At 45.1% G+C, this 12499-nt stretch overlaps 1 protein-coding gene across 1 annotated transcript; it reads right to left on the bottom strand.

The window, feature by feature from the left end:
* Positions 1-4875: 4875 nt before the first annotated feature.
* Positions 4876-11552, bottom strand: TPT1 (tumor protein, translationally-controlled 1). The gene is made up of 6 exons (XM_082223354.1): positions 11406-11552; positions 10795-10868; positions 9462-9652; positions 7362-7467; positions 7048-7164; positions 4876-5103 (listed from the first exon to the last, which is right to left on the bottom strand). The coding sequence occupies exons 1-6, from the start codon at positions 11431-11433 to the stop codon at positions 5101-5103; spliced, it is 519 nt and encodes a 172-aa protein (XP_082079480.1). The 5' UTR covers positions 11434-11552; the 3' UTR covers positions 4876-5100.
* Between the last annotated feature and the right edge of the window lie 947 nt (positions 11553-12499).

Below are 12499 nucleotides of genomic sequence, written 5' to 3'. Positions count from 1 at the left end.
ACTCCTGCACTTTTTCAGTAGTGCAAACGTTCTTTTTACAGAAATTAGGAGCCAATCAGACCTTCCTTAAGAACCAGTTTAGGAGGTAAAAGATCTGACTGAGCAGATAAGCAGAGGGATTTTTCACTTAATTTATTTTTCTTTGAGCAGCTGCAGATTGAAACTATAGAAGGAAGAGTTGGAGGGCAACTGACTCCTGTTCGTAACAGTGCCTGAGAGCAAGGCAAGAAGCCACGTATGTGCCCTCTTCAGTAACCTGGGACAAGAGACCAATGCACTTTTTAATCTTTATCCTAGGTCACAGTACCCTAGTTTGCATAAATCAGCTGAAGTTAGCCATGCTGCTAAGCTAAATTTGATTACCAGTTGTATTTGCACACCAAGGTGCTGTTACAAACATGCCCACAGTGCCATCGTGGCTCAGGCTTTTGGAGAGACAGATTAAAAACCTTGTGCTTATCTTCATAGTCTACTGTTCTACCTGCAATCAAAGTTGTTAGTGTATGTAGACTTTTGAAATTTGGTCAGCTGCCTTGAATATCTTTTGTAGCAAAGCTGCTTTGAGCATCTGCTACCTTGGGGAACTGAATTGTTTAGGGTACTGCAAAAAACTATAAAGATGGTGGCAACTGAAGCAGTACGCAAAATGTGTGTGCAGAGGCTCATAGATGTGGATAACAAATATGAATCAACTGCAAAAATGGCAAAAGGGAAGAGGGAAAAGGAAATTGAGAACCCTGGCCAAGGCTGTATCTGAAATACTGAGATTAAGGTCACTGTTCAGGTGGAGTCTGGAGTAAAAAGGTAAAGGTAAAGGTACCCCTGCCCGTACGGGCCAGTCTTGCCAGACTCTAGGGTTGTGCGCCCATCTCACTCAAGAGGCCGTGGGCCAGCGCTGTCCGAAGACACTTCCGGGTCACGTGGCCAGCGTGACATCGCTGCTCTGGCGAACCAGAGCCGCACACGGAAACGCCGTTTACCTTCCCGCTGGTAAGCGGTCCCTATTTATCTACTTGCCCCCGGAGGTGCTTTCGAACTGCTATGTTGGCAGGCGCCGGGACCGAACGACGGGAGCGCACCCCGCCGCAGGGATTCGAACCGCCGACCTTTCGATCGGCAAGCCCTAGGCGCTGAGGCTTTTACCCACAGCGCCACCTGCGTCCCGGAGTCTGGAGTAGCTTCAATGAAAGGTTGATTTCTGTAATAGTAGTCTCTGTCCACCCCCCACACCATGGGCCTCAGAACAATTTTTTTTCACATGAACCAAAGGTGTTGGATGAAGAGTGGTATAGATATATAATAACTAAAACAAAAATACTTTAGCAAGCCATTGCTGCGTCTAGTTTAATTCTGTCATTTCTGCTTGCATGCAAAACGTCTGCACTTTTGCTGTGCGTTTTTGGGTACACTCTGTGTAAATTACGTTACCATCAGAGCTAAAAGTGCTTCTGGTTTTGTGGCCAGAATATGATAGCAGGATGATTTTAACTGTTGAAATTTTTATTTAGCCTATCCAGTGCACAAATGCAGCAGACTTTGGGCTAAGAGGACAAATATATTGCCCCCTTCTCTTGTAGATCATCCAAATTCTGTAGACTTAACACAAAAATGAGTTACTGGCAAACATGAGTGAGCTTCCTTTTCATTTTGTATTAACTGATCGAACTTTAGTCTACAGGCAGCGGCTCCGCCCCCCGCTGAATCCTTCTCATGAACTGCTTTAGTACCAGTCAGCAGGAAAGCTTTTACAGTGGTGCCCCGCAAGACAAATGCCTCGCAAGACAGAAAACTCGCTAGACTAAAGAGTTTTCCGTTTGGAGGTGCTTCGCAAAACGAATTTCCTATGGGCTTGCTTCGCAAGACGACAATGTCTTGCGACTTCCTGCTTTTTCCCCCCTCCCCCCCTTTCTAAGCCGCTTATCAGCTGATCCTATCAGCAGATAAGCCGCTAAAAGCCGCTAATCCGTCAATGGGCTTGCTTCGCAAGACAAAAAAACCGCTAGACGAAGAGAATCACAGAACGGATTCTTTTCGCGAGGCACCACTGTATTCTGAAACCTAGGGCTGAGCAGAGATTGATGTAATTTGCAACAAATACCACAAACTAGTATGGTAGCAGAGTTTGCTTTTTTGTTGCACCAGCCACTGCTTTTTAAATAACCTTGCTAGAGTGAAGCAAGGCCATTATCTTTCAACACAGCTGGAAATAAGCAAATAATCACACAACCCAGAACAAGAATTTAAACATCCACTTACATTTTGAACTACCTGAAACTACCTGAAACTTGTTAATAAGGGGGAGAAAGCCATTTCCTGCAATATGGTGGGGGTTGCCCACAGGATGGTCATATAAATTTCTGGAAAACATGTGGCATATCTGCCATCCTTTCCCTAAGCTAGTGCAGCCAAGGCCACAGTGAAATAAGCCCATACTAAATTCCCCTTCCAAGATGAGCAGCTTCCAGCTTTTCCACAGCAATGTGCATATTGAAGCAAACTGACTCCCACCTGCACCACCGCTCATTTTAGGCCATGTGTAGGAAACACGGAGATTTGGGAAGAACATTGTGGAGAAATTATTACACTCCAACAGCCCAAAAAACTTGTGCTATTGCAAAGTTCCCCTCTCACAGCCAATTCTCACATGTTAAGACAGCTAAATTCAATAAGTTTGATCCTGGGTGCACTAAATGTGTAAATTTTGTACTTTGGGCCTTATGAGACATGAATGTGTCATTAGTAAAGTGCATGGGTTCCTGAAATTTTTCAAGGTAGTGTGAAAGGCATTCTTGTAATCATAGTGGCAATTTATACATATATATATATATATTAAAAGGATGAACAGCTAGTTCTATGTGGCCCTCTACTGCATTAGCATAGGCAATATAGTAAAGTTTCAGATTCAGGGGTACAAAAAAATAACTACAAAGTTTTGCCTGTCAAATATACCAATACTTTGGCACTCTTTTTAATACACTAATTTTGTTCATTTTGGGATTATACCAGCTTGTAAGAGAAACTTTGATGGTGGAAAACCTTTTCCAGCTCCTACCTGCTACAAGCTATCCTCTGGAGTGAAGTGGAGCTTCACTCATGGAACAAAACTTCTCACCCCGCCCCCCGCAAGCCCTGGAAGCTCCCCTCAACCTTCCAGAACAGATTTTGAGGTTACAGGAAGCTGTAAGGGGCAGAGTAACAAAAGCATAGTGGGCCAGTAACTGAATTCCTTGCAGAGGAATTCATTTTTTGGGGGGGAAACAGACATCCTTTTAGGGATCAGTTTCTCAAAATCAAGTTAAACATGGAGGGGGTAATGAATCACTTCACACTGCCTGACAAAACTCTGCTTGCTTCAGCAGATAATTGGTCAAATTTTGTTTCGATGTAAAAGTAGTATCAGTGATACATCAACAAAAATAGACCACAGGCTGTACACAGTATCTGCAACCCCCTTTTCCATTCCCCCCCCAAAAAAACAATGATTTTGCTCTGAGCAGCAAGCATTCTGGTGTTACACTGTTTTTTTCATTCACAGGATGAAGCTGCTAGATGGGAAAGAGGGATAGAACAAGCATTGAAGCATCAAAGGGGAACCAAAATGAAAAACCTAAAAAGGATAACAAAACTGTACTACTAAACCGTAACACACATGCAAGACTATGTAGAAGTCTCAGGAATACACAGCCTAAGTATCTTTCTTAATACACTCTTGATACACAGCACAGCAAGCGGTCAATTAGCTGCTTGGCTACTTCCACTACACGCCAGGTTTCCGATCTCTTTGGAAACAAGGATTCAAAACTGCTCTAGGCTCACAGTGCCAACCAGGGAGATTCCCAAACTACTGCTACCAGTATTTGTAGCACACCAAGTCTCTCAAAGAAGCTTCCTTTTCTTTTGTCTACTAGGATGCAAACCAACTATCCTTATGGCTTCTACTACTAGTATAAATTTGTAGCAAATTTTGTTGCTTTTGCCATTTTGAGATCATAGCAGCCCTCCTGATTTAAAAACCATGTTGCATTTGCTTGGCTTTGACACGCTTCTTTAACCTTGCTCCAAGTGCAAAGTTCATTTCGTATTATGCTTTGAACAATGTCAGGTCGGGAGCAGAAAGTGGAACGATGGAAAAGGCACAGAGCTCTCATTTTTGCATCCTATGGGAACCAATTTACTTTATCATGGCCTGTCAAGCAAATGTCTCCTGGGACAGCCCATAAAATATACTTCAGGACTTTGCAAACATCAGCAAAAACAGTATGATGCACATGTTGTCTACACTAATTCTTTGGACTAGTGCTTAAGGTTGCCATTACCACCACAACTAACCACTTTAGGCTTTGATAAACCACAAAGATTATTATTAGTGTCCTGTGATTAAACCAGTACTACTTTTCCATTTTAAGTTATAATTACTTTGAACTACAGCCTCTTGTGTGCAGACTCCCTGCCTAAAATGCTTGTTTCTGCCACCAAAGATTGCTGTTCCATTGCTTCTGCCTTAGTCATAATTTGCCATGATAAACTGATGAAATCCATCTCTCCTTGACTGGTTCAGAACTCTAATCAGCAGTCTGTATTCAGTCTTCCAATTCTGTCCTCCAGCTAGCTATTGTGGTTTGTTGAACAGCAAGAAACTCGGTCCATTTCAGAATGAGAGCCTTCTTCTCTACTAATCATTTTCAGGTGTTTAGAAGCAAGTCAGTTGCAGCCGGCTGATCTTCCACTTCTAGGTCACCAGTATCGGACGACAGTCTGACACATGCGTTAGGCCAGGCTATGCTACTGAAGTCAAAAATCCAAATGCACAAGAGCTACAAGAAGCTTGCTGGAGAACCCTGCTGAATGCATTAAACCAAGAGGCATTATCTATGCTGGGTTTAAATGAGTTTTTCTTTATTTTAGACAGCCTACATGACAAAGTTTTTAAAAACCAATGCCTCCAACTCCAATTAATTCAGGGTCAAAATAAATCAAATTAAGCTCAAGATGGCATCAGTCCAGTTTCCAAACAATGCGGAGTCATGATGTTTTGTTGATGAATAAAGAACAGCAGCCAATTATGATGATGATAGATGATCCAGAAGGGTTGGTCTCTTGTTACTGTTAAGAAATTAATGAGAGTTAGCCTATGCTTGTACCAATTCCTTACGTCATCATTAAATATTCACTCTCTGAAATGTTCTCCCTTATTCAATCTGAGTTGCCACGTTTATCAGGCACACAGAAAGCGCAAGGAAATTGCTGTTGCATCTTTATGCAAGCTAGAGAGCAAAAGTAGTTGTTCCCAGCCTATCAGCAGATGCTTCACATTCAGAACTTGCATCTCAACTCCTTCCCTAAGGCACTGTTTGAGAGGGTACCAGTCTTGATTAGTATTCACGGAAAGGGTAATGGTTTCAACAGCCATATCAAAATACAGCCAATAAATGTTTTGGTTTGATATTAAGCGAAGTGCTGTGGTCAACAAAGCTTTACTCAGAGTAGACCTACTGGAATTAATGAGCATGACTGCTAAAATACCTCCCGAGATTTAAATCTAGCAACAGCATTTTTTTTTAAAAAAATCTAACAATCCACACCGTTTGCATTTTCTGTTCTTACCCCTGTCCACCTGAATGATTTGGTCTTCTATTTAAGCCATTGGCAGGAGAGCCTCAACTTAAGAGAGGCCTACACTTTCCCCACACTCCTGACTAGCTAGCTTAAAAACGGAAGAGCGAACCCAAGCACTTTTTTTGGCTGGGGAGTCCAGCCACCATCTTCCCTAAAGAATCTCCCACTAGAAGGGCAAAAAATGTATATGCTAAGCTGTATGGAAGACTGGTCAATAGCTCAATAGTTTGTCTTCTATCAGCGTTGTTAACTGAGAAATGAAAGATTTTTTTTTTATAGAACTCTGGGGAAATCTAGAAAGTTAAACTAAGAGGCTATTGAACTTGTTCACACACAAACCGAGAATCAATAGTAAGCAACAAGGTAGCCTAGTTTGTAGCAGACAGCAAATTATTCGGGATACTGAAAACCCAAACTGCAAAAAAGTTGAAAAGGGATCTCCAAGCTAGATGAATAAGCAAAAATTAAAAAATGGAGAATGAAGTTCAGAGTAAGACTTAAAACACACTGCATTCAGGGCAAATAACCATCCCAGCTTCATACAAACTGATGGGAGAGTAAACTGGCTGTGACAAAGGATGTGTCCTTTGAGTTGGAGTAGATAGTTCTGAAGTACAGAACTTCAGAACTTCCAGTACCACTCTACCCTTAAGAATTAAGGGTGCCGCCTCATTCACAAAGGTGTACAAACCTCTGGTTGCACAATCTCAAAAAGGATACTACAGAGCTAGGAAAGTTGATAGAAAAGGCGGTATCATTTGGGCTTTTCTTTTTTCCCCGTGGAAAATGCAGGAAAGATGTTAGGATTTCAGAGATGAGTGAATGGTGTGGAGAAATCATATTTATTTTTTCTCCCTCTTACAGCACAAGTGCTTGGCCACACAATTCATCAGCTGTATGCAGACAAAAGCTACTACTTACAAGACTCTATGAAATTTCCTCCCACCAGATATTATGATTACCAGAAGCTTAGATGGCTTTTCAGGCATGTCCAAAGTCTATTTTGGGGGCCTAATCTGGCCCCATGGCAGTATATGTCCTGGGGTAAAATCTTAAAGAAGCTCCACAACTTCGGTGTAAAATTGTAAAAAAAGCCCCACAACTTCAATCCTCAAAAAAGCTGTTCACTTAATCAAATTTGGCCCTCTTTGAAAAAAGTTTGGGCACCCCTGGATTAGGTGAACTCCTGAAGCCGATATCAATGGCTATTTAGATGCAATCAGGTAAGTAGAATCTCTAGGTTCAGAGGCAAGAACACAAGTTTCCTGGGAGAACAACGGCTGTTCCCTCATGTACCTGGCTGGTTAGTTGAAAATGCTGGGCTAGATGGACACAGGGTTTCGTTTCTGCAGCAAATCACCCCATTTATCAGCAAGCAAAATTTAAAACCGCACAAGATCTTGGCAAGTTCTCTCGGGAATTTATACTTACACATTTCTCCATTTCTAATCCATCCTTAAAGAAAATCATATAAGGAGTGATACCATCCTCACGGAAATCCAGCAACGCCACCATTCCATCTGGATTCATGTTCTCGCCTACAAAAAACTTTCAGGAGAAAAAAAAATCTGTTGATGCAACTAAGTTCTCAGAAAGTACTAATATTCACTCACATAACAAGGCACATTTCCTTGGCTCAAGCATCAGGCACAAAATGCCAGTCTTAAAACAAGCAGCAAAAGCTACTTCACAGTATGCAAGTACCGAAAATATGTTACAAAAAAAGAGGAAGCTTTGGAACTTACCTGGTAATTTTTGAAGTTTGCAAGGATATGTTTGACTTGTTCAGCTGCTCCAGTCATGAACGGCTTTACTCTCTCTGGCTTTGTTTCCTCAAGTCTTGCTTTGATTCTAGGGGGGAAAACAACAATACACCTGCAATTTAACTAGTTTGAGAATTGTACCCAAACGTTTCTAATAGGTGATCTGAAAAACACTGCATTGCTTTTTACTGCTCCCCTGCATGGATAGTGCTTTACTTTATCTGCCAGTTTTAAATTATATTTCTTGGGAACATTTACATTCTACACAAGGCCACATAAGCTGACATGGTAAAATATGCCAGCATATTTCTGTATGTGCTTCCACTGAGGCAACAGTAAAATAGCAAAATAGACAATATTATATCGAAAGAAGGGGTTGCCTCTGGCCCAGATATCTGGCCTCTAAATATAAAGCAACTGTTACATCATATCTGTAATACAGAGCCTTAATATCTCCATGAAGCTACAGCAAAAAGCACAGCCACTGATTAGTTCTGCCAATAACCAGGATCTCTCTTTGAGTAGTTTGCATCCCAGCTGGTCCTTACTGGGAATTTTAAGAGAATGTGATCGTGTCGCCTTGGATTTCATGATACAGGGAAAGGGAAAACTGAGTGTAATCAGTCATAGACTGATTTCATAGAAGGCCGATTTCTGGAAGCTTAAGGAACTACTGCAGGCATAGGCAAACTCGGCCCTCCAGATGTTTTGGGACTACAACCCCCACCATCCCTGACCACTGGTCCTCTTAGCTAGGGGTGATGGGCGTTGTAGTTCCCAAACATCTGGAGGGCCGAGTCTGCTTATGCCTGAAGTACCGAGTGAGATCTCATGGTCAAGAATAGTCAAGAAAAGGGAGCCCAAGATGGGAGATTGTTAAAGGTGAAATAATGAAGGCACAAATGCAGACAATTCCAGAAAGAAAAGTGGGAGGCACCTAAATAAACTTGTGTGGCTTTATAAGAAGCATACACAAGCTTGGTGGATCTGGGGAATGCTATGGACATAGTGTATCTTGATTTCAGTAATACTTTTGACAAAGTTCCCCATGACATTCTTGTGGAGAAGCTGGTAAAATGTGTAGCTGGTTGACTAACAGAACTCAAAAACTCATGAATAGTTCCTAGTCATCCTAGGAAAAAGCGACGTGGGGTGACAAGAGTTCTATCCTGGGCCCACTGTTGTTCAACATCTTTATAAATGACTTCGATGATGGAATTGAGGCGATCCACATCAAATTTGTAGATGATACCAAATTGGGAGGGGCAGCTAATGCCACAGAAGACAGAATTGGGATTCAAAATGACCTTTACAGATTGGAGAATTGGGCGCAAAGTAACAAAATGAATTTCAACAGGGACAAATGTAAGGTTCTGCACTTATGCAAGAAGAACCAGGTGCACAAGTTTAAGATGGGGGACACCCAGCTTACATGTGAAAAAGATCCAGGGCCCAACAGTATGATGCAGCATAGTGTCCAGATTAAGGGAAGGTATACCACTCTATTCTGCAATGGTCAAACCACACATGGAGTCGTATGTCCAGTTCTGGGCACCACAATTTAAGAAGGATATTGACAAGCTGGAATGTGTGCAGAGGATGGCAACCAAGATGATCACAGGTCTGGAAGCCAACCCTTATGAGGAAAGGCTGAGGTATGCTTACATCAGCAATGCAATCACTTATGTGCATTTGTTACCATATCAGAAATGCGGCCTCAAATTAACCTTAAGATTTAGGGTTCTCACTAGTAGCATTTTCCTTTTGACCTTGATGACTTAAACATAATGTACCAAACTTAGTATATTTAAGAGGACACCCTTCAGATATCCAATACTGTAACAGGATATGTGGAAAGAAGCAGTATCTTAGCAAAATGTGTATGCAGGTGGTTATGGCTTTAAATTATAGATCTTTCAGAATAAGAGCACCATTGTAATCATACCCACAACTGGATCCCAGCAGCCCATCTCCATCAGAAGGCAGCGCTGCAACCTTATGGACATCTTCCAAGTGTTTGCTATATAACCCTCATCCCAACTGTCTTCTAGCCTTGAAATGACAGACACCAGGACAACTTACGCTTTCATGTAGTCCTTGATGTACTTCTTGTAAGACTCTTTAGTGAAGCTTGTTTCCTGAAGGTGGTGGTTCATGACAATGTCAACACCGGTGACAACGGTAGCCTCTGCCCCTTCACCATCTGGACCTTCAGCCGACGCATTTCCACCAATTAAAGCATCATCTATTTCACCTTCTTTCCTGCTCACCATCTAAACCATTCATTGAAGAAAAATACCACGACTGAAAAGCAAAATCTAATTGTAAAATGATCTGCTCCTGTTCATTAATCTACTCAAAGCTTAAAAGCAAGAGTTTTAAGTCCTGAAACTTGTTCAGCTATGAGCAAAGCTATCCAAGTGGAATTTGTCACCAAAGGGAGAATAAACTGCCCAGAGAATCTTAAATCGGAAGTCTTTATGATTAAGACTCTAATTTTCAAGGTTTTTGAAACACACACACACACACACACACACACTAAACCTGCTACTTTTTACTTCTTCCCATCAAAATTAAGGGATTTTAAAACACCACGCCTCAAATTACTCAGTCTGGATGTCGTCATTACCACTATGGAGGCTTAATGGATGTGTCAGAGTTTATCTTGCAACCTAGCCCCTCTCAAGTCACTGTGACATCTCTGTTATAAAGGTGACCCATATTGGCATGGTGATGCATAGATTACGAAAGGCTAAAGCACGGATCTCTCCCACTGCAACTGTGCAGACCAAAACATGGTCGTTGCGCAGTAATTGTGAGGTTTGGTTACTACTTTATGAGTTCATAGAAGAGGCTGAAATTTCCCAGTTTGCCTCACATGTTGCCAAATCCCACCCCCAATTACAGAGGTTGATCGAGTGCCTGTGAAGAGTGGCAACTGCTAAAAGAACGGCCTCATGGTACCAAAGCACAGTTGAGCTATACCAGGGGTCTGCAACCCACGGCTCCGGAGCCGCATGTGGCTCTTTTACATCTTTGCTGCGGCTCCAGGGCGGATACTAGCGAGGGGAGGAGGCGCATTGTGCGCCCCGACACTCCTCACTGTGGCGGGCGCTGTACTGGCTGTGACGTCGCATGGGGCGGTGCGTGCGTTAGTCACGCACCGCCCCGACGTCACCTTCCCGCCCGCTGTCAGATCGTGGCTCCGGAGATATATTTGTTTTAAATGTTGCAGTGGTTTTGCGGCTCCCAGTTGTTTTTTCTTCGGAAATGGGTCCAAGTGGTTCTTTTTGTTTTAAAGGTTGCAGACCCCTGAGCTATACTATAATATAGGGAGGGGCCTGGGAGAGACCAGGGTTCGAACCCCACCCCGCCCCGCCTACATAAAACGAGTAGATTTACAAACAAAGCCTACCTTCCCTTCCACTTCCAGGCAGAGTCCGCTGGCCACTTCTTTGACCTTGTAGATGTCCGAGAACATCTCGTCTTCTGCGGGCAGAGGAAGGAGGAAAGCGCGTGAGGGGGGCTCCCCATGGTCGGCCGGTCCTTCTCCCTCCCCCAAACCCCACCCTCCTCGCAGGGGTCGCCCCTCTTTCCCTCCCTCCCGCCCTTCCGGTCCAGGCCTTGCCAGGCCCCAGAGGTAGATGCGGCGCCGCCGCCTCCCGGAACGGGAAAAGGCCTCGGGAGGGCTGCGCCGGAAGCCAAGAGGGAACCACGCCGGAAGCGCCGCCAAAGGCCTCCAGCCCCACGGCCCCTTCGGCAGCCCCGCTCACGCAAGCGCGGTAGCCGCGGCAAAGAGACGCATGCGCAGTGAATAGAATGCCGGGGGCGCCAGTCTTCGCTCGGCCCCCCCCCCGCGAACCAGTCTCCCTTCCCCCTCTCTTCTGTGCCGCGCAGGCGCAGTGTAGCGGGAGGGCGCGCGGGGTGCCTAGCCCGGGCCGCGGAGCGGCGCAAGCGCAGTAGGGCGCCGCTGTGGGGGCTCCGCGGGGGGTCCGACCTCGACGGCGCTGAGGGAGATTCGCTTACGGCTGATGCAGTCGCGGTAGATGATCATGGCTGAGGCGTCGTCGGGCGGCGGTGGGTCGAGCGGGCGGGCGGGCGGGCGGCCTCGGGGAGCGGAGCGGCTGGGCGGCGACTCCCGGCGAGAGCAAGGAGCGAGGCGGAGAAAGGCCGAGGCGGCGCTGCCACTGAGCTCATATAGCCAGCGGGGCACGTCCCTGCCATCCGTGCGTCACCAATCCCTGCGCTCCCCGCCACGCACGGAGCTGTGACGCAAGCGCGCCCGCAGGCCCGCCTCCCCGCGCGCACGTAGAGGCAAGAATGTAGAGCTGCTCTCGGCGGGCCGGAGGTAGAACTTCCCGGCTCCTTCTCCTCCCGCCGCCGCCGCCCATAGGAAACAACGCAGGGGCGGTTTCGCAGCAGCTGGTCCTCGCTGAAACTGAAGCCAAGAGAGGAGAGGAGACCCTGATTTTGTTGATTTCAGCCTTAGAAACGCAGAATCATAGAATTGGAAGGAGTTCCAAGGGTCATCTAGTCCAACTCCCTGCAATGCAGAAATCTCAGCTAAAGCATCCAGGACAGATGGCCATCCAATCTCTGCTTGGAGAGCATCCGCCACCTCCCAAGGGACGTCTGTTCAAACAGCTCTTCCTCTCAGAAAGGCCTTCCTGATATTTAGTTGGAAACTCCTTTCTTGTAACTTGAATAATAATAATTTATTATTTATACCCTGCCCATCTGGCTGGATTTCCCCAGCCACTCTGGGCGGCTTCCAAAAGAATATTAAAATACTGTGATACATCAAACATTAAAAGCTTCCCTAAACAGGGCTGCCTTCAGATGTCTTCTAAAAGTCTGGTAATTGTTGTTCTCTCTGACATCTGGTGGGAGGGCCTTCCACAGGGCGGGTGCCACTACCGAGAAGGCCCTCTGCCTGGTTCCCTGTAACTTGGCCTCTCGCAGTGAGGGAACCGCCAGAAGGCCCTCGGCGCTAGACCTCAGCGTCCGGGGAGAATGATGGGGGTGGAGACGCTCCTTCAGGTATACAGGACTGAGGCCGTTTAGGGCTTTAAAGGTCAGCACCAAAACTTTGAATTGTGCTCGGAAACGTACTGGGAGCC

This window comes from Podarcis vaucheri (genome assembly GCF_965113315.1).
Source record: "Podarcis vaucheri genome assembly, chromosome: 5".
Lineage (NCBI taxonomy): Eukaryota > Metazoa > Chordata > Lepidosauria > Squamata > Lacertidae > Podarcis > Podarcis vaucheri.
This window is presented reverse-complemented; position numbering and strand designations above follow the sequence as displayed.